This window comes from Ornithodoros turicata, unplaced genomic scaffold, assembly GCF_037126465.1.
Source record: "Ornithodoros turicata isolate Travis unplaced genomic scaffold, ASM3712646v1 ctg00000850.1, whole genome shotgun sequence".
In the NCBI taxonomy this organism is placed as follows: domain Eukaryota; kingdom Metazoa; phylum Arthropoda; class Arachnida; order Ixodida; family Argasidae; genus Ornithodoros; species Ornithodoros turicata.
The window spans coordinates 541783-563129 of NW_026999405.1; the positions used below are offsets into that span (position 1 = coordinate 541783).

Genomic DNA, 21347 nt, shown 5'->3' on the forward strand with positions numbered 1-21347 from the left:
AAACAAAAAGTATATTTGCCCATGCTAGTTAATGATGAAAGATGGAAGTCACTGAAAAGGTTAGCCAGCTGTAGGACTCGAGCCCACATCTTGACCGACCCTTCAGGATTTGTATGCATTTGTCCTTTCTATTCTATTCTAGTTGTCCGTTCTGTGTTCCAGCCTCAGAACATCAATTGTCTCATGATAGTTACGCAGTTATCTAGCTTGCATGTTCCACGCCCGAAAACTTCTTCCGGGAGATATTTTACGTGCGGAGAAATGTTCTCTCTCCTCCCCACTCCCACAGAAGTGTTCTCACGGGTTAATAGGGCCAAAACCGACGTGGAAAATTCGGAACACGGAACCGTACGCACTAAAACCCGACACGTGAAGATGTATAGATACGGCGCGTCAGTACCAGGACCTTACGCATGAAATCACTACGGCTGTCGCTGTCGATCAAGGGTCCACAGCTCCCTCTGACTAGTGCCTATAGATGGCGCGTGTGTCTAAGAACAAAGCAGACCTGTGTATAGGGATACACGGATCTGGAACTACACTCTTAAAAATGAACTTCACCACATAGCACGCTCCAAGCCAACCATCATCTCGAGTGACATCGTTCTCTCACATGATTTGTGGAAAATGGGGGGCGTACGCCTTTTTGTGACGATTAACATTTCTGCATAAGTGTCACAAAAAGGCGTACGCCTCCCGTTTTCAATAAATCAAGGGAGGGAACGATATCACCCGGGATGATGGTTGGCTAGGAGCGTGCTATGTGGTGAAGTTCATTTTTAAGAGTGTAAGAAACAAAGGGGAAAAGAGGCACGGCCAGGTAAAATCACTGAATGTAGCACGTGGCTACATACAGTGAGTTTAGGCACAGGTACTTTTCCATGCCACGCGATGATCGATTTTTTATTTTTCCTGCTCTTCTTTTCCCTTTTCTTTTTCTTTTTATTTTTTTGGTGTGTGGAGTAGATCATGTCAGTCATCCGCGGTCGCTGTCTCTGACCGGTTTTGTAAATTTCATGGCGCAGCTATAACTCATCGCAAAGCGAAAATATTTTGCATGATGACGACATCTTTACAGTTGAGGCAGTTTCAGGTGCAGCTGCAGTTATGTGTAGCCGGTAAATATGTCGGCTTGACTGCGCTACACTCTAAGAAAAAAAGGGTGTGAAAAGGTGGTAACTTCTATAGTTACCATCTAGGACAACATAGCGTCTGATAAAGGGCGTAAAAGGGTGGTAAAAGCAATTATCATATATCCAAATTGCTACAAAAAGGCGTACGCCCCCCTTGGTCACCGAATCAGAAGCGGTAACCCTATCACTCGTAGGTAGCAGTAGAACTTTGAAACCTTTTAGGCACAACATATGCGACAACTATTACCTCGTAAAAGGTTAGCTATATATACTCCACCTTTTTTTTGTAAGAGTGTACGCGCTTGCCTGAGGTCGCTAGATGTGACCCGAATATTTCTTCTTTTACATTATAAAAATTCCCGGATACCAATAATCTCCTTCGCCTTTCGACATTGCTGCTTGGAAAATCGCTACAATTTACCTAGAGGAAGAGCCTGCACCGCGCCCAACAACGCGCAAACATATGCGAACGATTCCAACCAAACGGCTGCATGCTACACCCTTTTAGAAATGAACTTCACCGCATAGCACGCTCCTAGCCAATCATCCTCTCTGTTGATATCGTTATCTGCCTCAATTTGTTGAAAACAGGAAGCGTACGTTTTTTTATGACAATTATCAACAGCATAAGTGTCACGAAAATGGCGTACGCTTCTCGTTTTTAACAAATCAGGGCAGATAACGATATCATTCGAGATAGTTCATGTTTAACAGCGTATGCTTCCCTAAATAGAGTTAATAGTGAGTTTTAGTATACCGTTGATAAGGTTATCGTGCCTATCGGAACCAATCGCAGTGGTGCGTGACTCAGAATCTTGTCCACTGATTGGTTCCGGTTGATACGGTTCGACGCAAGTCACGTTATCAACGGTCTGCTAAAACTCTATATTGTCACTACAGCATTCATCATGATACGAATTAACGCCTGTGACAAAAGGGTTGAGTGTTAACTTCAAATTTTAGCAACCCTTGATCTCGTTTTTGGTGAAACATGGCCCCGGCGGTCTAGAGCTCCGCACCTTTCCTTCACCAACTCCAAGATATAGCGAGTATTATCTTCGCTACCCTCGGTATAGGAAAGAGCAATGTTACTGCCATCGGTGAGTTGTGTCGGGAAGTCTTTGCCGAAGCTCCTCTCTGGCACTTCTTTTTCTTTTTACAGGACACTGAGATTCTGCCTGGAGGCCCCCTCCGTTTCGCCCAGACTCCTTTCTCTCATTTACTCGAATTCTCTTTTTTGTTCAGCTTTCTTTTCTCGGATATTAAGGCCAACGGTTTTGCGCGCCGCGTGCCAACGAATTGTTGCTCCAAAACCTGTTACGCATATAAGCCGTGCTCTCCGTTAGCGCAAGACGCAGTTCTCTTCACCACCCCCCCATGACAATGTGAGAAACCGGCATGTTCCTCGTTTCCGAACCGTACATTATATACCTTGCCCGGTCAAGCAGTCCGAAAATGCAAGTGGAATTGCGACTTCAGCCACAGGCGGTCTGCGCGTATACTGCAGGTCAGATTGAATATCGGTCAGTGACCCGCATTCGGCGGCAAATAGTAGAAGCTGCACGTAAACAGACGGGGACCAAGATAATCTTAGTCTACGTTTCACTCCCTTCGTAGGCAGGAACGTATAGTCGGTTGTTTGTGGCCGTAAGCGGGATATTAGCCCTCACTCTAGACGAGGCGTAATTAATTTCTACACAGTTTACAATTTTCAGCTCTCGAGCTCAGAAAGCTAACGAAATGTGAAGTGTCGCTCAAACGCATTGGAAATAATATTTATGTTTCGCGCTTATTTGCGTCGACCTATAATAATAAACCAACCCATTTTTACTAAAAGTAAGATATTCCATCACCTGTCATGGCACGAGCTTTTATTATATTTTATTTTTCCCTGCGGGAATGCAGGGCAGCTTCGAAGCAACTCAGCCCAACAGAATAGATAGTAGGGGGGGGGGGTGGGGGTATATGTTTATTCACACAAAGGAGATGTCAGCCAGGCAAGTGCCGGCTTGCTACTCCTTAAAAAAAAAAGAAAGAGATAGAAAGAGAGAGAGAGAAAGATAGTAGGGAAGAGATAGTCACTGAGGCGTGCGTCCTGATTGCCACGTCGTTTGTCACGCGGGACGTCAACGCGAAAATCTTTGCCAACGACAGATTATCACACGGCTGTCGTGCTGTTAGCAAAGGACGTCGATCACGGGTGGCGACGATGAAGTTAAAGAATGCAGAAGGGAACGTACATACTGGTTCATAGCTATACATCAATTTTACATAGTTATATAGCCTGGTTTACCCATGTAGCTGTGTAGCTCGGTATAGTACCGCAATTGTTGCGGTGAATAACCTAATGAAATCGTCATCCATGTAGTAGTAGTTGGTGGTGGTCAACCTCCATCCGTGATCCACGGCCATTTTTGTGTAAGGAAGAACAAGCTGGTGCACTATGGCTATAGTATAGCAGCAACATCATTAACGCGCTTGAGACGTTCAGGATGATGGTCGGTTGGGAGCGTGCTATGCGGTGAAGGCTCTGTTTTTATAATGTAATGGGGGATATAGGGCGAAATAGGTATACTCTTAAAACGGGAAGGCGAAATAAATAAAAAATACATCTTGCACTTTCCCTTCTATTTGGGAGTGAGGACATAAGGGATATCTGTTCCACGTGCTAATCATTCTCACGGCCAATCAGCGTTTCTTTACTAGCTCTGAGTAGTCGAAAACACCACCGATCTTTTTGCCTCCGAAACCCGGAGCAGTACACGTAAAACACAACCGGTACATCACGTCACGTGTGTGGAAACTCAAACCGCATTTTACTAGTTAGTACCCTTTAGAAAACTATTAAAAATATGAGACCGTTTAGGATGGCTCGCCCGGTTCAACCCTGGCCGAAGTTCCTATGGCCGTTGAACCTCACTAACGTTACACAAGAAGAATAACAATATGAAAAGGTTTACCTGCAGCTCGGTTAATAGGATAATATGATGTCTGCACCCGCAATTATTTGATGCTTGCTCAGGATTTTCTCTGATGAGATGAAGTACAATGTGGACAGATTAGATTAGGGTAGGAAGACACCGAGCCCTTAGCCCTGGAAGGAGATATGGTTCCGCTGAACTAACTCCGAACGTTATAAACAACTTTAACGTAGCTACTTAATATGTTCGCAAAGCCAGGGCATTATTAGACCTCTACCCGGGTCATACGCTGCCCGTACCCCCGCCTTCGTTAGTCTTCCGAACCTTCTGGAACGAAGGGATCAGGTTCCATGTCAATCCTTCGAGCCCGTTTTTATGCCCTGGTAGACGAGAAGTTTTCTACATCTGCAGCAGCAGATAACGCATCCAGAAACTGCAATTCCGCCTCGGCATTCCTCACACCATCCGAAGCTGGTGGTGGTAGTACTGGTGAAAGGGCTTGCCGTTGTCGGCCTCACAGAGATGAGCAACGCCACGCGACTGATGCCTTGGGGGAATGTGCGTCCGGGGCCGACTTCTAAGGGAACTGTGCCGACATATGTCTGAAAGCGTCCGAGGAAAACCCAGGAAAAACTCCTGATAGCACAGACGGCACCTGGATTCGAACCCGCGTACTTCCCAGTCTCGGCCACCATCCGAAGGCGTAGTGCAAGGACGACGCCTTTTGCATCCAACCTCATCAACAGCTGCGGAAATCGATGTCATCCTTTTCTTTCTTCAGCACATCATTGACTTTACCCCGCGGGAATGGGTAGTCTTCACTGATAATACGAAGGGAACCCAGAGACAGGGGAAAGAAAACACGAAACACACACGATCTCAGACACAGCAACCCTTTTACTGTGAGTAAAAGTATTGCAGTAAAGGGGTTGCTGTGTCTGAGATCGTGTGTGTTTCGTGTTTTCTTTCCCCTGTCTCTGGGTTCCCTTCGTATTATCATGTACCAGCTCGCCTGCTCCCTTCCACTTCTTCCGTTATTCTTCCGTTATAGTCTTCACTGACTCAGAATCTGCACTGCAAGCTATTGAAAATTGCGGCATACGAGGCTCATGCGCATCCCAGTGACGAATGTCCGGATAGCTTACCACCTTGTGTACCAAGCAGGACACAGGATGGCTCTCCAGTAGGTTCCAGCCTATTGTGGTGTCGTGTGGAATGAACAGGCCGACAGACGCAGCTCTCCCCTCCAGGAGGCGAAGAAGTATTGCACTGCTGAGAGGAGACCGCCGTTCCATTCTTCGACGCCTTGTGACACCCCTGGCTTCCCGTCAATGAACAACTGACATTCTCCCCCCCCCCTATCTATGCTGAGAAGAGTTGATCCAACGCTCCGTTTCCGCATGCCACGAAACACCACTCATTAAGAGGCAGCATTAATTCGTCTGATGCGACTCGGTGTGGCTTTTAGAGCTCAGTGGCACTACCGCTCGAGACAAGTTGACTCTCCCAGATGCTGTCATGCGGTGCTTTAGAAGATCTAGAGCACATTCTCCTACGATATTTGGAAATCTACGTCTATATAAAGGTTACACATTGCTAAAAGTTACAATAAAGGGTACCGAGTGTAAGGTCCTGGTACTGGCGCGCCGTATCTACGCCTTCGCGTGTCGGGTTTTAGAGCGTACGGTTCCGTGTTCCGAATTTTCCATGTCGGTTTTGGCCCTATTAACCCGTGAGAACACTTCTATGGGAGAGGGGAGGAGAGAGGGCATTTCCCCGCACGTGAAATATCTCCCGGGAGAAGTTTTCGCGCGTGGAACATGCAAGATAACTGCGTAAGTATCATGAGACAATTGATGTTCTGAGGCTGGAACACGGAAAGGACAAATACATTCAAAGCCTCAAGGGTCGGTCAAGATGTGGGTTCGAGTCCTACAGCTGGCTAACCTTTTCAGTGACTTCCATCTTTCATCATTAACTAGCATGGACAAATATCTCCTTTTTGCTTCAAGTTAAGTTCCCATTTGACCGGAATTAGACTTCCAGTACCCGAGGATCGCATTGAGGAATTACTCTTTTTCCGTTTCTTTCTCTTCTCTGAACTGTACGGCGCAACGTGCTGATGAGTCAACTGGTTGAAGAAGAAGAAGCATGAACAGGTGGGATGAGCAGGGCCCACGCACTCCGATTACCGGTCATAGCAACACTAGTTCCCCAGCTTGACGCACTCTATTCACACATATGTTGCTCCTTCAGGATAAGGCATTTTTGTTTGTTCCCTGACAAAAGTATTCCCCCTGCATTACAGCCTCGAAATTGGGGTCCGAGTATATGCGATGATTACTGGTGTGTGACACACAGAAGCTTTAATTTGAGCCCATCATCCTGCTGAAAGGACGACGTACTTTGTAATTGTTTCATATACGTTGCTGCTTTATAAGTCCGCAGTTAGGTGCTCAACTGGTCACTGAACTCGACATCCTTTACCACATATCTGGGCGCAACAAAGGCGATATCAAAATCCCGCGTTTCTGTGAACTACAACAATAAGGAGAAGACGGTTAGGAGCAACCTTTATTTAAAACCGTAAAACAAGCCTTTCGTGCAGAGCTTGAACTTCATCATGTACAGGCTCTGCACAAAAGTCTTGTTTTAAAACAAAAGTTGTTCCTAACCGTCTTTTCACTTATTCGGGAAGGAAGTATTATAGCTTTCTTCTTATTTTACTGTGGACGTAGATAGTTTCAAATGAATTGCTGCTTTCGAATGTCGAAACTGATCCAACGCTGCTTCACGCTGCTGACTGGTACCGAGCGTTTATGGCGCGTTTGCCTCTATGGGGCGCTGGCACCAAAAGAAAAATCTACTGCACGGTGCCTATACCTGCTTGAGATGTGCCGCTGTACGTCACGAGTCACGTGCCATGGACCACGTTGCGTCACGACGCTCCTTCGTTATCCGATACCCTCTTTTCCAGATTTCCACGGAAGTCGTTAAAAGCAATTGCCTTACTAGTGATAAATTACTTTTTCCAGTACTTTTGCGCGCAATCGATTAGTCTTCCGACAAGAAAGATTTTCAAGTAGTATGATTACTTTCTTTGGGTAACGAATTACCGAGTAATCCATTAGCTTTCGACTAAGCTTTGCTCTGAGGGAAGGAATATATGGCAAGCCAGATGAATGTAAAAGCTTTATTCATAGACGAAACCCACCCGCAAGCACCACCACAGCCTTTCCTATCTACTTTTCTTTTCACTCCTATAACTGGGAGTCATTATAATATAGAATTCCGTACATGCATTTTGAGTAGGTGCTTGCATATTTGTGGGTATACAGTAGGTCAAGCGTCAGACATAGTACGTCATCTGGAATTTCCAAGTTAGAATATAGTGCGGCTGAGCGCTTCTATTTTGAAGACTTCAAGGGTCAACGCCTTGGAAGGAGATGCACAGAGAGGTTGTTCAGAACAGTGAGATCGTAGTTCCGATTGTCCTTCCCCTCTGACAATGCCTCCTGATTTATCGTATTGGCTACGGATTTTCGGGAATGTTTATGGTGATGGAGAGAAAAGACGAAAACAATGCGTCGTTTAAATGCTTAATGTGTATACATAAAAAATAAGCTCATATCCTGTTCAGAGGCGACGAACTCCAATCCCAGAAAGCAGTTCAAGGTATGTGCAACTTAATGAACTTTTATTGTGACGTTCATTCGGGAGATGTCTCGCCGTGCGGTCTTCAGTGTTCGCCCAGAGCCCAGGCTTATTTGCCACGAGGTTTCTTTACCAGCTTGCATGTCTATATGCCGTTTTACCGATTCCGGTTGTCGTTCCCGTTTTGTAGGACACGGAGCCGTGCGCCTTTTTATAACACTTAACATATTTCTATAATGGCTCTCGACAAATGGGAAGCGATAGCTCTATCACTCGGCGCGATGCTCGGCACACAGTTCGTTCTCGGGTGAAGTTCACTTTTTAGAGTACGTACGCTGTTAAACCGGAAACTCACAACATAACACGTTTCCAGCCAACCATAATTTCGAATAATATAGTTCTGTCACCTGAAGTGTTGAGGACAGGAGACAGAGTGATATCATTCGGAATGTTGGTATGAGGTGAAATCATTACCCACACCACCAACCTCCCTGAACCGCTCCCTCCGGGCCTCTTATTCAGCTGGACTCTCCCCCCCCCCTCTCTCTCTCTCGCTCTCTCAAATCCAGCCCACCAGCGCTCTGCCCTCAAAGCTCTTTTTTAGCTTTATGGACACAATAGGATTCTTATTGTGAATTATTATCGATCCTTGTGTGGGCTACTTGTTATTCCCCACATCAGAACCAGTAATGGGGTAGAGTATCGCCCCAACCGATGAAACGCCCCACTCATCATCTCAAATAAAATTGTTGTTGTGGTCGCGTTATTGGACATACTTCAGAGTGGTTCTTACATATGTTTTTTTCTATCCCGCATACCCTTAAAAATTACTATTAATCAGTTTCCTACTCGAAAGCTTACTTTCCCTTCTATCTCGTCCTGCGTTCTGAAAACAGTACTTGGCCGCATAACACGCCCTGCGTCAGTCACTGCGCTCAATATCGTCAAGCGCAAGTTATCGCTTTTCATTTCAGGGTATACGCCTTCTTTGCAATACTTAGGAAATACGTAAAGTAATACAAAAAGGCATATGCCTCCCATTTCCATGAAATTAGGAAAGCGAAAGCGAACAATCTCATTCTGTGTTGCGGTGAAACGTTCCTTTTAGAGTGTACGCTTCAAACAGAATTTGACCACACTCCTTGCCAACCATCAACCCCAATATCGTTCTTTTGCCTGATTCGCTTAACATGGCACGGATTCGCCTATTTCCCACACTTGGCATTTTGCATAATGTGTCCAACACACACACAAATAGAGATACGATGATGAGATGGGGCTGATGCGGGCCAGCAGGCTGGGCGCTGCCCCAGTGCCACTTGTACGTGATGAGAGATGATGATGGATATGATAAGGGGTCCGGTAATCAAAGCAGTGTGGAGAAGCCTGTTGATGACAGGAAGTCCCAAAGGTGACGCAGACCTTGGCGTGTATGAGCTGGACTGGACCATGGGCCCAGCACCTTGCCTATAGTAAATGGGCGATGATCGATCGCATGCAGTTCGTGCTGCAAGATCGCACGCTCCCGCTGATAGTCCGGGCAGTCCATAAGTAGGTGGTGCAGGTCTGCACGCACACTGCATGCTGCACAAAGGTCCGAGGGCGCACGGCAAAGACGCTGCCTCATAACTGGTGTGAATGCAACATTCAGCCGCTTGCGGTGAAGAAGGGATGCGTAGTGTCACGGAAGGCGATAAGGAAGCGACAGTGAAAGAGAAGGATCCACTGCGTGGAGCAGAGAGTAGGGTGTAATGTCATGCAGACACTGTGATCTTATCTTGTTTGCAGAGAGAGCACGGACGAGGGCCTGACGATCACCTTTGGGCAAGATGATAGAGTGGGCTGAAGCTATATGATGACCCCGCAGGGCCGGAACAGGCGCAGTATCTCCCTCAGCAGTGCGGATAAACAGGGACCTACCGCGAAGGAAATCCGTGATCCAACGCATGGCCCTTAATGGCAAAGAAGCACAAGTAAGCATGTCTAGGATGAAAATGCGACTGACGGTACCATACGCCCGTTTCACATCGAGGAATACAGCCACCATTATCATTTTCGGACCATTGCTTCCTGTGCTGCGGACACCAAGTCCATGATGGAATCCAGCGCTGAGCGGTACTGACGGAAACCCGACATTTCTTTGGGAAAAAAGGATCTCTTTTCGAGCCACCATTCAAGCCTGTGAATTCAAGCCTGTATCATGCGCTCCAACAGCTTCCCTACGCAACTGGATAGGTTTACCGGCCTAAATGAGGACAATTGTGAAGGCATCTTGCCTGGTTTCAGCACGGGAACGACGCGTGCGCGTTTCTAGGCTTCGGGCAGGATGCATTCCTTCCTCCAGGATGCATTCAAAGCTGACCGAAGACACCCCCGTGACTGCTCATCCAAGTTACGGAGCGCCAGATATGATATGTCGTCCGGACCAGGGGAAGACCGGGCTCGAGAGAAATGAAGGGCGTTCATAAGTTCAGCGAATGTGTCCAAAAGAGACACACACTTCGTGTTTCCTATATATCTAGACGTAGAACGGCATGCGATGTATCCGAATCCGCAACGTGTATCCGAATGTTTAATAAACATATTCTGACTATAGAACGACATCATTCTGACTGACCAGACGGTGTTATGTGGCGATTCCCAAGCAATGCGCAGAATGATTCTGTTATCATTCCTGGTATTTGCGGAAAGTACAGGGCCTTTTTTTTTTTTTACAAACAACCTAACTAAGCTCAGTATCATAAAATGCGTAGATCTCCCGTATTCAACAGATCAGGGGGCAGAACAGGTGATGTAGAATACAAAGCAGGAATAATTCCTGTGTGAGGAACGCGTTATGCGGTGAAGCTATCTCTTAAGAGAGATTCGATGTTCGGCCACCGAAAATTTATAGATTTGTGTACAACGGAGGCAAAGCGAAGGCTTCCGACAGTACTGCGTTCTATACTACTTTAATAATCAGCGTAATATTACGATACATGTAAAGCAGTTTCTCATATAAACTATGGAAACGAAGCAACATCGAAACCGCCTTCCCCGAGGACTTAGTCACTTCTTTCCTTATGACAATGCAAAGTGAAAATTTCACAATACATTCATGAAGTAACTTCCTATCTGCTACTGACAGTAGGTAAGATCTTGTCAGCATTACCCACGCACATGACACTATTACAGCACCACCATTTATCCCTGATCACTTGTGGTCAACGAAAATCCCATGAAGCAGCGGAATATGCTGACCTGCTGTGTCCTCGGCTTTATCTATAGCTCCACGCCAATCTTTCGGAGAGGGCGGCCAGCAAAAGGGTTTCACTCTGTCGCCACTTTTGTACAGGCAAAGTTCAGACCAACCTGGGACTAGGGCGAAAGCACGTCGCTATGATACGATATGGATTCCAAGGTAAGGTAAGGTAAGCTATAGCCGGAAAAGCATTGAGATGTTGGCTTCTGCAATCTAGGATGCGGACGCAATAAAAATATATGTATGTGTACACTGCGTGTGTAAGGGGAAGAGTGCGATATATACTAATTAAGCAACTTATCAATTGCAATTTAGCAAGCGATTATGCGACTAATAGCTGGCTAGCAATTATAAGGAGAAAAGTTGAAGAAAGTGTAACAAAATTATCAAGGACGCCGATCGGCCGTCGCATTACCACGTCGGGCCGAACCGCCAGAGCTTCCTCGAGAGTAATGGACGATGGCGTACACGGTCAAGGGCAGCGCGAAGATCGAGATGCAGCACGCAGATGTGAACTATATCGAGAGCAGTAAAGCAAGACGTGTTTTGCGTTCCTTGCTTGGCCGCTTGATCGACAGTTTTGAGAATTCACTTTTCACCATTCCTCGCAGCGAAAGGTGCGAACGGGAGGTACGTTCAGTCGAAGACGATGTAGTAAAGAATCAATTGCAAGCGACGTAGGATTTGAGACGTGTAAAAGGGAAAAAAATAGTGAACCCTGGCTAGGAGACCAGTCTCCACACCAGCCAACCACATCTTTTTCCATGATTCTCATTGAACTGTGCACATTATTGAAGAACATTCTTCTGTGACTTGCCCTAGGTTTTCCTCATACAGACGAAGATGCATTTCCCATGTGCGCCCAGGACAACACCCCATGTCCGAGGCCTTCCTACCTCGACCACGCAAAAGGCCGTCACAATTTGCATTCACACCGAGCCACGTTCTTTTCTTCACATCGTAAGCTTTCCCAAGAGTATGACAAAGGCAGGATGCCGAGCAAGAACCGATTACGTGGTCTTGCACCACGTTCAAGCGACAGGAAAAGTGCAATTACTTTTTTTCTGCTGTACCATATTTGACTCAAAGTATCTGCGGTGTGAAGTGTAGATGTCTCGTGTGTACTTGACACTACTTTCATATGCAGTCACTTCTTGCACAAGAGTTGTTTCTATGTTCAGCATTGCTAACGTCGCTGTTTAGCCCAGAACGTCAGTGAATGCAGGCAACGTCGCTACAGCAAAATAAACTAGTTGACCTAACTAACTACGTCACCTTGATAAATAGTTGCAGCGTCAACAAACTTTCACGTGCATTTTACTGCGACTCAAGACATTATATTTAGATGATCGCGTACCACCGTTAAATTTACACTGCTCATCTAAACTACAACACAGGGAACGGAAAACTTACATCTGACAGCCCATCCTTTCAGCTTGCGCAGTCCAAGGAACACTTTGAAATAAGCAGCCATACATTCAGGTCCTACTTCCACCTCTGAACTGGCTCGCACCATGTGAGGAAACATTTTATGTAGCACCGTCCCAAATACTGAAGTCATGTTGCGCATGAATGTATCCCACGTCATCCTGGGCGCCGAGGTTGCCTCCACAATGTCTTCTGGGGACGAATCCTGAGCCGATGCGCTCACATAAACCGTACAAATAATCAGGAACATTACGAACAGCCGCATTCTTAGACCTTCTTTTGCCCTGATTTCCAGAGCCGTAAGCTTCTTTTGGAACACTGTGACGGTATCCTCTCTAGCGTGAAAAAGTTAATGTCAGCCTGAAAGGTGCCGAAGACACAGATGGATGCACACCGGATATTGCAGTTGTTAAGCAGTCGCAAAGTACTCGGGTCTTCTGCAAGACGTCTAGTTATGTGCAGTTCATTTAGCACTTCGTTGTTCAATTCCCTCGTAGCGCATGTCCTCATCAATATGATCGACACAAACACTTGGGTATCCCCTCCGATGCTTGATTCCGCTGGGAGCTGACGCTGAGCTGACGGCAAGCGAAGTCACCACACTGGGATTGCTCAAAGAGAGGTTCCTCAGATGCTCTGCGTTCACAACATCTTCACTTTCTCGTGCGCACGAAATGATGAGATGAATGGAAGGAAGAAGCAAATATCGTGAAAGGAAAAGCGTCGAACGTTAGAAGGAGAACTTTTATTATTAGTTATTTCCTTCTCCTCGTGTACGGATGGCGCAGCCAATGACACCGCCTTGGAAATCAGGCCAGAGAAGCGGTGGAGCACCGCAGAGAAGAACCTACTGTAGGTAACGGCCTGCAAGACGCCTCCGAAACAAATCGAGGTGAGTAAAAAAAAAAAAAAGAAGCACGACAAAGCCGGTTTCTCCGAAGCCTTTGGAACGCCCCGCTCTTACAAGAGGCGGATGAGTGACCCGAGGAGTTAAATAAGGATATCTGGCGTGACGCTTTTGGTATTCGGCAAACTGCAAAAATACGACAAGTGTGTACATAGGCTGCATTACCTTGAGCGCGACACTCTCGGGTTTATTCTTCACCAAACTAGGCGAACCTACCTTGCTGCCATCCGGGAGAGGGTGACACGTCTGAGCAAACTCATTCCCCTTGTGAGGACAGTAGACATGCTGTTTGGCGTAGTCAAATATCATTGTTTTATGGTTTCCAACTCGGCGGAGAAACTGAGAGGAAGTTAAAAAGCCTAGGAACAACACGGTTTGGGCAAATTGTCCGACCTAGCAGGTAGAATGGGAGATTTCCGCGAGACGGAGCTGATGGGGCAGATGGACGTTAATTATCCCCACGATATTTTAGAAGATATTTAAGATACTCAGTTCCGGGCAGAAATATTGATGAGTACAGTATCAAAGACTCGAACTTGAAAAGTATTTGCGATTCATTACTTTGGACTTGACTATTTATTAACTGTTTCAATAGAATGAAAGTTGAGTTATTGGAGACAGTTTTACTTATAACGCTTGCTTCATTGTGCACTACGCTAACAGTTTATTTGGCCGTGCGCCTGCTTGTTGACCTCCACGTAGGGCTGGCGAAAGTGGCATTATTATAATTTTGTTTTTCGGTAGGGAGGAGGTCTGTTTATGGGAGTAGCCGAATTCGTCTTGTAATGGAATCAATCTCCCCCTTCTATTTTTTTCCGAATCAACGTCGACTGAACTTTTTTAACTATTTCATTCGTTTTCAAGTTTCAATTCGTAGGATTCGGTGTCAAATACATACCAACAAAGTGAACGTAGCAACGGCGTTACCACAACATTACCAAAAATCTCATTGCGGTCACATTCTTCTTTCTGTCACCGTGCTGGTGGTACCAAGACTGTTTGTCCAAGACCAAGGTGGTCTGTATCGTTTTAATTAACGGTTAAGTTCTGTCTTTAGAGTGCAGTGCGGCTAATGTTTGATTTTTTATTGCCACTCAATCAGATCGGCGCGAATCGTCACGGTGTTCAGTGACCTGAAAGATCCAGTGTTTGAACGAGGATAACTCTGAAAGACCACTTTTTAACGTGAAGTTATGGCCCTGTTCTTTAGCTCTTACCTTTTAAGCCATGCCAACACAACCAGGCGTCCTGTCAGTATTTATTTATTTCTTTACTGGTTTTTCCGGCTTTGCCGAGGAGTAGAGGGGAGGAGAAACTAACATATGACGGGATAACTAAAATATAATATACGGAGTGTTAATTTTTATGTGTTACAGTTTTTTTTAACATATAAAAAAAGCCTTAACCCTTTAAAACTTATAAAAGCTTTAAACTTTGGTGCTCACGAACAGGCAGGCATTCTACTACCAAACCCGTCCAAATTTTGGAAAGTGGCTTCAGCAGAACCAACATCCCCAAACGGGATCAAATCCGAGCTACTTCGCGAACGCTGCTGAATCTGCGGTGAGCCCCCCTGGAGCTAGGGGTCACTATGTGTTAGAATGTGAGGTGTCCTTTTATGCTGGGCTGGCATTCCATAGCGAGACTGGGAGGCGACCCGGGTTCGAATCAGGGCGCAGGCTGTGCTGTGTGAGTCTCTGGACTTTGCTCAAACACTTTAAGACAAATGTCAGTTCACAGTTCCCTATGAAGTCGGTCAAGGACGTCCCCCCCCCCCCCACCCGAGACAGTGTACATACCGTCCTGTTTCGAAACAGGATCCAGAGTTACTCCCGTAATATGAGGATCACTTGTAAAGTTTGTCACTTCTAGAAGCGCATCGTCTCTCGATTTCAGGTATCATGATATACATGCCGAGCGCTTTCAGTTTCTTTTTCGGAATAGCAAGCTGGTAATAGCAGGGTTCACATTTCCGTTCTTTTTCTTTTTTTTTTGTCTTTCACTCTCTTAAACATATCCCCCCCCCCCCCGAGCGCCGCTGCTCTTTTCTGTTTTTTTTTAATCAAGGAAAGTTTTGTTTATTCGCTACGACCGAAGCTGTTCCATATTGTACGTATATGGTTTTCTTTTTTGCCTTCAGAAATTCGAGCACCAATATTGTTTTCTGACTATAAGCACCTTCACGCGTTCCCGCTGGTGAATATTCGCCGAACAACGACGCTGTAATTTTTATTTTACTGCAGATTTTTTTTACGTTATTTCCTCGAACTTTAATGATGAGCTCCCATTGCTTGTTATTGAGTACCGGCATTCAACAATCTAGTTATATATAAAGAAAATTTATTAAATTGATGTGATGCTATGTAGAATGAAGCCAGTGCTAGTTGTATACATACAGACTACATGGGCTACACCAAGTTGTGGGTTTCCGAAACTCACTTCCTTGATTTCTTACATGGAGTCAGAGTTCTTGAAAATAGCGAGCAGTAAGCCGGGGTTATGATGCGATGTTGAGCAGCAGGAGCATTATCGCCGATGTTCTTGCCACTTGTACGAGTGCACCAGCTAAGGGGTTCAAGACAAGGTAGAAAGGCAAGAAAACGTCGGGTGGCTTATCGTGAAGAGATAACAACTGGAGGATGTTGCTTCTGTTGTTGCTGCATTCTTTGAAGTAATTTGTATTGCATCAAATACACTGTGGTGTAGTAGCTACATGTCGTATCGTCTCGTACAGTGGTCGGTTGGCTAAGTCACCATCTACAAACTGCAGTGAGTGCGATGTTGTCGAGGACACAGAGCACATCCTCCTCAGGTGCTCTAAGTATGCAGACAGCCGCAGGAGACTAGAAGCAAGTCTGGCTCGCCTGGATGCCCGGCCATTTGACGTTGTAAAGCTCCTGGGTCCTCAGCCATTCAATCATCAAGCGACTGCATTGAAAACGCTCCTATGCGTTTCCTCGAAGAAACGCATCTGAGTGATAGTTTCTGGCACTTTCTGGTCCATCGTTTGTGACAAGCGTCCTTACAAGTTCGGGATATTTGTCTTCCGCACTCAACTACTGGGCTTTCTCCCTTTTTCTTTCATCTGTCTTTTCTTTTCTTTTTTGACTATCTGTGGCTATGTGATCTGGGGTAGCCAGTCTGACTTGGTCGTGTCTTACGTCCCCCCTTTTTTTTTCTTCTATCACATCACATCAAATCAGCATATATCGTAACCGTATTTGGTGAGGTAGTCGTCCGAAGTGACGAGGGTTTACCTGGGCCTTACTCAACCTTCGAAAACTTAGCTGTTCAGCCCCACACTTTGCGCACCCCCCTACTTATTCCGGTCACTTCGCTGCCCAATTGTTGTTGGCCCTAGTGGTAATAAATTTTTGTCTTTTTCTATTCGCGTTACTTTACCCCCGGATGCGTACTCGTAGAAAGCCTCTTAAAAACTATAGAGCTGGTAACTATTCAGCCACTAATACCACACTGTCATCCTTCTTTGATGTGTTTGTTGCCGATTTCCACTTGAGGACCGTGGAGCAAAACTGGTGTCTTTTTAATTCGTAACTTTAGGAACTGGAGGATGTACATATACCTACGTTCTATGTCACTTCTTGTCCCACAGTCCCTTGGTTTACTTCCAATCTAAAGCGTCTTCGCTCAAAAAAGGAAACGTTTATTTCGGCAAGCCAGATTTTCTGGGTCTCCCCTCGCATGGGAAAAGTATCAGACCGCCGAGAGAAAATTCAACGACTGCGTACATGAGGCTAAAGGCCTGTTCCGACATATAGCGATTTGATATATAGCGCTACAAAATAGGGCGATATTTTCCTCCTCGTAGTGCTCGATAACGCTAAAAATTAGTGCTTGCCGGAGTTGAGCTTCAGTCAACTTTTTCAGCGCTAATATTAGCACTACATCCGTGTTGGCCAATGAGGAGGCCCTTCAGTAGTGACGTCGCGAAAGTCGTGGAGCTGTTTTGCTTCCGCATTTCACGGCATGGCGACCGCATTGGAACCGTTGAATTGTCATCCCAAATGTCTGATAATTTTTCTGATTGTCCTTCTTGATAAGGTGTTCAGTCACTTGATCGAATTTTTCCGTCGCTGTCGAACTCTGGAGGCGTCATGCTGGGAGAGACCGGAAACGATAACTTCCACTAAATTATAGCGCTTGCGCCGCTTTGCAAGTGTGAACCGTCCGATAACAGTGAGCGCTGTTTTTGTGTGCTGTTTTGTAGCGCTATATTAGCGCGCAGCTATATGTCGGAACAGGCCTTAAGACAATTTGCACACGTTGCACACTTCCCTCCCTACTTAGGAGTCAGCCCCGTAAGTTCTGGCAGCTGATTTCGCCTCCTGTCGAGTCTGACTTGTGTTTAGAAGATGACTCTGGTTCGCCTGTGGGGAGAAACGATTGCTCGACAGTCCTCAAGCAATACTTTGGGTCTGTATTCACTAGGGAATCAGCTATGAATATACCTACACCTCCTTCGTACATTTTCCCGCCTACACTCCACTCTAAACCCGGTCCCCCTTATCGTCCCCCTGAACGGCCTGTAACCAGTGTTCCAGGGGTCCCCTTTAAAACCATCGGTTACTTCGTCTCGAACCCATTCCAAGGGCTACATGCACCCGCTGTAACGCTTCGGCACCGTGCTACAAGGGTGACAGTGACGTGTCATCGATGTCACCGTTGAAATATCACCCTTACGTAATTCCAGTCACCCATACTCTCAACCGTAACTCTTATTACGAGGACAAGAACGAATTTGCTACAAGCTTTGCGTCTTCCGCGCCTGCGCTTAAACATTCAAACTGAACGGACGCGGACGCTCGGGAGCTTCGAGTCGAGGCTTGGATCAAGTTGTCTCTGCGACCCGTTGGCTTTGAACTCTTCCGTCTTGTTGTTGTTGCTGTTGTGATGTTCACTTCCGAGGACATTCGCGGCAACCTTCGTGGTCGGTGCAAGCAAAATGAGTGTGATTGTGCTGAGTTTATGAGGAAGATTGAGGATCATGCCGGCGACCGCACTGGGTGGTGTGTGTTCTGCGGCCATTCATCTTCAACACAGGGGCGTCTTGAATCAATTGGTGAGTGTCTTCCGCAGTTATTAAAGCCACGAATTGTGCTGTCGCAAAACAAACAAGGGCCGGTGCTTTTTGTAGACGTGCCTCGCGTTGAGGAGATGGCTGTGGAGATGAGCTCATGCAGCGTCCGTGCCGTCGGTGTCGGGGGTGATCATGCGTCCGCTTTATGCTCGGTGAGGACATGGGCGAGCCGTGTGGTGGCCATCCCAAATGGCTCCGTGACTGTCGGCGCAGTGTCCGTGCGCCAAGGCGTGGTAGAGGGAGAGAAGGACGAGAGGAGGGGGCCTGCGGTGTCTGCTTCGGAGGGCTTGTGCGCTATTTGGCCGCATCCTGCCTTTGTTTCGGCTCCCCCTGTCGTGGTTTCTGGGCCTGCGTTAGCAGGGCGTCTCCCGTGTTTTCTGTAATGTTTCGATGAGCCCAAGACAGTTGACGGTGGGAGTCACATTACTTTATTCAGCAGAAGCCCAAACTCCATAGAACCCACCAAACGTCCCAAAAGACGATGCCCATGTGTATCGTCTCGGGAACACCACAATCCCTCCCCCTGTAACCTCGAATGTGAAAAACTCCGAAAATCCAAACAATCCCCATTGTTTCATATTCAAACACACACTACGGTTCAAAACGCACGACTGGATGCCACACTCTTGTACTACGATGTAACGGTGGTGAAGCATCATGGGAAGCTTCCCCAGGTGAGGAGGATCCAGTGTCGCTGGCAGGAGAAGCAACTGATAATGAATCCTCGGACGGAGGAGGCCCACTCCTTGGCGAACAAACTGGTGGCGCCGATTCCTCTGGGAACGTACTCGTGACAGAAGCGGGCCGAGGCGGCGATGAGGATAGACTTCCGGACCCTTGTTGGTAAGATGGGTGTTGACCCAACTCAATCCCAAGATCACGGCGGAGGTGCTCCTGATGACGCCTCCAATAACGTCCATCTGGCAGCTGTACGTCAGAGACAGCATCGCTTAAAGCTTTTGTCACGGTTGCGGGCATCCAGGGAGCTCCTGGCCTGAAATTGCGTGCCTAACGCTGTCCCCAGGTTAGAAAACCTGGGATGGCCGCGACCTCTGATCGTGCTGGAGTTTCTGCTTCTGAGCCACAGACGATCTGAAGTCTGGGCGTAGCAGGTCGATTGCAGTCTTCAGCTTCCGTTCCATGAGAAGCTCCGCTGGGCTACAGCCAGTTGTTTCGTATGGCGTCGTACGGTAGCTGAGCAGAATCCGAACCAGCTGCGCACAGACGTCACCTGAAGTAGCTTTCTTAAGTTTGTTCTTGATAAGCTGCACTGCAAGTTCAGCGGCTCCATTTGAAGCAGGATGATAGGGTGGGACACAGGAGTGCCGAATTCCATTTCGCTTAATGAAGTCCCTGTAACTCTGGCTCACGAACGCTGAACCGTTGTCTGAGACTGTTACGTCAGGTAGTCCGTGGGTGGCAAACAACTTTCGTAGACAACTTATGGTTGCGTCAGTCGACGGCGATGCCACTGGACAGACCTCATCCACTTTGAGTACGCGTCGACAACGACGAGGTAATAACGACTCTTGAAGGGGTCTGCGTAGTCAACGTGCAGGCGTGACCACGGACGTTCTGGCAAAGGCCATGGTGTCAGAGGCACGCATCGGGAAGCTGTTTGTTGCTCCTGGCAGACACGGCAACTCCGAAGCGTAGCAGTGATGTCGTCATCAATGGAGTCCCACCAGACGTGACTCCTCGCTATAGCTTTCATCCTGGCAATTCCCGGGTGACCCTCATGCAGTAGACTTCCGACTGCAAGGACACGGGGACGACAACCCGCGGTCCCCACAAGACACAATTTTCCTGAATGCTTAGTTGGGCCGTCCTTGTAGAAAATGCATTCCCAGCAGGCAATTCAGTACCAGACGAGAGTGCTTCACGTACTCGTGCGAGAAGAGGGTCCTTGGAAGTCTCCTCAGCAACGACTTTAGCTGAGAGAACACGCGGATACACACCCTCCAGCATGAATACCTCAGGTGGTCTGGGCACGCGGAGTGCTGCTGCAGGCAGTGGCAACCGGCTCAACGCATCAGCGTGAGCAATACTGCTTCCTGGGCGCTAGGTCAGCTTGTACTTGTATGCGGAAAGCGTTAGCGCCCATCTGAGAACACGCGGCGAACAGCTCCCGGGTATTCCTTTGTCCGCCGCCAGCAAACCCAGAAAAGGATTGTGATCCGTGACAGCAACGAATTCTCGTCCCCACAAATATTGGCGAAACTTTGAAACGCCGAATACCAAGGCCAATGCTTCTTTATCCAGCTGGCTGTAGTTTCGTTCCGCAGGACCAAGGCTTCTCGGTGCAAAAGCAGTCTGCCGTTCTTCACCTGAAACTTCTCGATGAACAAGAACGGCGCCGATGCCTACAGGGGATGCGTCGCAGACAGGCAAGAGCTCTTGGGGTCGTACTGGCTCAGAACCTTTGCAGATGACAGCATCCTTACTGCGAAGGAAAGCAGCCTCCTGGCTAGGGCCCCAATGCCAAGGCATCCCATGCTCTAGCAGCTGATTCAGCGGATGAAGGACTGTTGACACATTAAGCAGGAACCGTCGATAAAAGTTTACCAGCCCCAAATAGGTCTGAAGAGATTTCACATCCGTAGGTGTGGGTGCTGCTCGTACGGCTTCGGTTTTCTTCTGGACTGGTCTCAGGCCATCTGCGTTGATGATATGGCCCAAATATTCTACCTCAGGGACCAAGAATGCGCATTTCTCGATCTTGAGCTTCAGACCCGCTTCTTGAAGGTGCGACAAGACGAGGTTGAGGTTTCCCAGGTGATCCGCGTCGTTGTGTCCGGTGACCACTATGTCATCGAAGTATACGACATAGCGCAGATCTTGAAGCAGGTTTTCCATTGCTCTTTGGAAGATCGCTGGCGCCGACGAAATTCCAAACGGTAGACGGTTATACTGGGAGAATCCTTTGGGTGTGTTGATCGTTACGAGTTTTCGCGATTCTTCATCC

The 21347-nt window shown here is 47.2% G+C and overlaps 2 protein-coding genes across 2 annotated transcripts in view; both read right to left on the bottom strand.

Moving 5' to 3' along the window:
• Positions 1–12690, bottom strand: part of LOC135375313 (nose resistant to fluoxetine protein 6-like) — an 85328-nt gene extending 72638 nt beyond the window's left edge. The window contains exon 1 of the mRNA XM_064608054.1: positions 12363–12690. Within this exon, the coding sequence (XP_064464124.1) occupies positions 12363–12642 (280 nt within the window). The 5' untranslated portion in view covers positions 12643–12690. The remainder of the gene's footprint in view (positions 1–12362) is intronic.
• A 5394-nt stretch (positions 12691–18084) lies between these two features.
• LOC135375298 (uncharacterized protein K02A2.6-like) lies at positions 18085–20096 on the bottom strand. Its single transcript, XM_064608037.1, has 3 exons — positions 19864–20096; positions 19171–19309; positions 18085–18225 (listed from the first exon to the last, which is right to left on the bottom strand). Exons 1-3 carry the CDS (start codon positions 20094–20096, stop codon positions 18085–18087), a joined length of 513 nt encoding a protein of 170 aa, XP_064464107.1.
• Positions 20097–21347: the final 1251 nt, after the last annotated feature.

Bases quoted from the DNA above. Each gene is read 5' to 3' on its own strand.
- LOC135375298 (XM_064608037.1), bottom strand. From the start codon at position 20,096: ATGAAAGCTATAGCGAGGAGTCACGTCTGGTGGGACTCCATTGATGAC. The intron at 19,310-19,863 runs GTCTGTCCAGTG...TCTGACGTACAG, and splicing joins GCGTACTCAAAGTGGATGAG to CTGCCAGATGGACGTTATTG. The intron at 18,226-19,170 runs GTACGTTCCCAG...CCGACCACGAAG, and splicing joins TCGGCCCGCTTCTGTCACGA to GTTGCCGCGAATGTCCTCGG.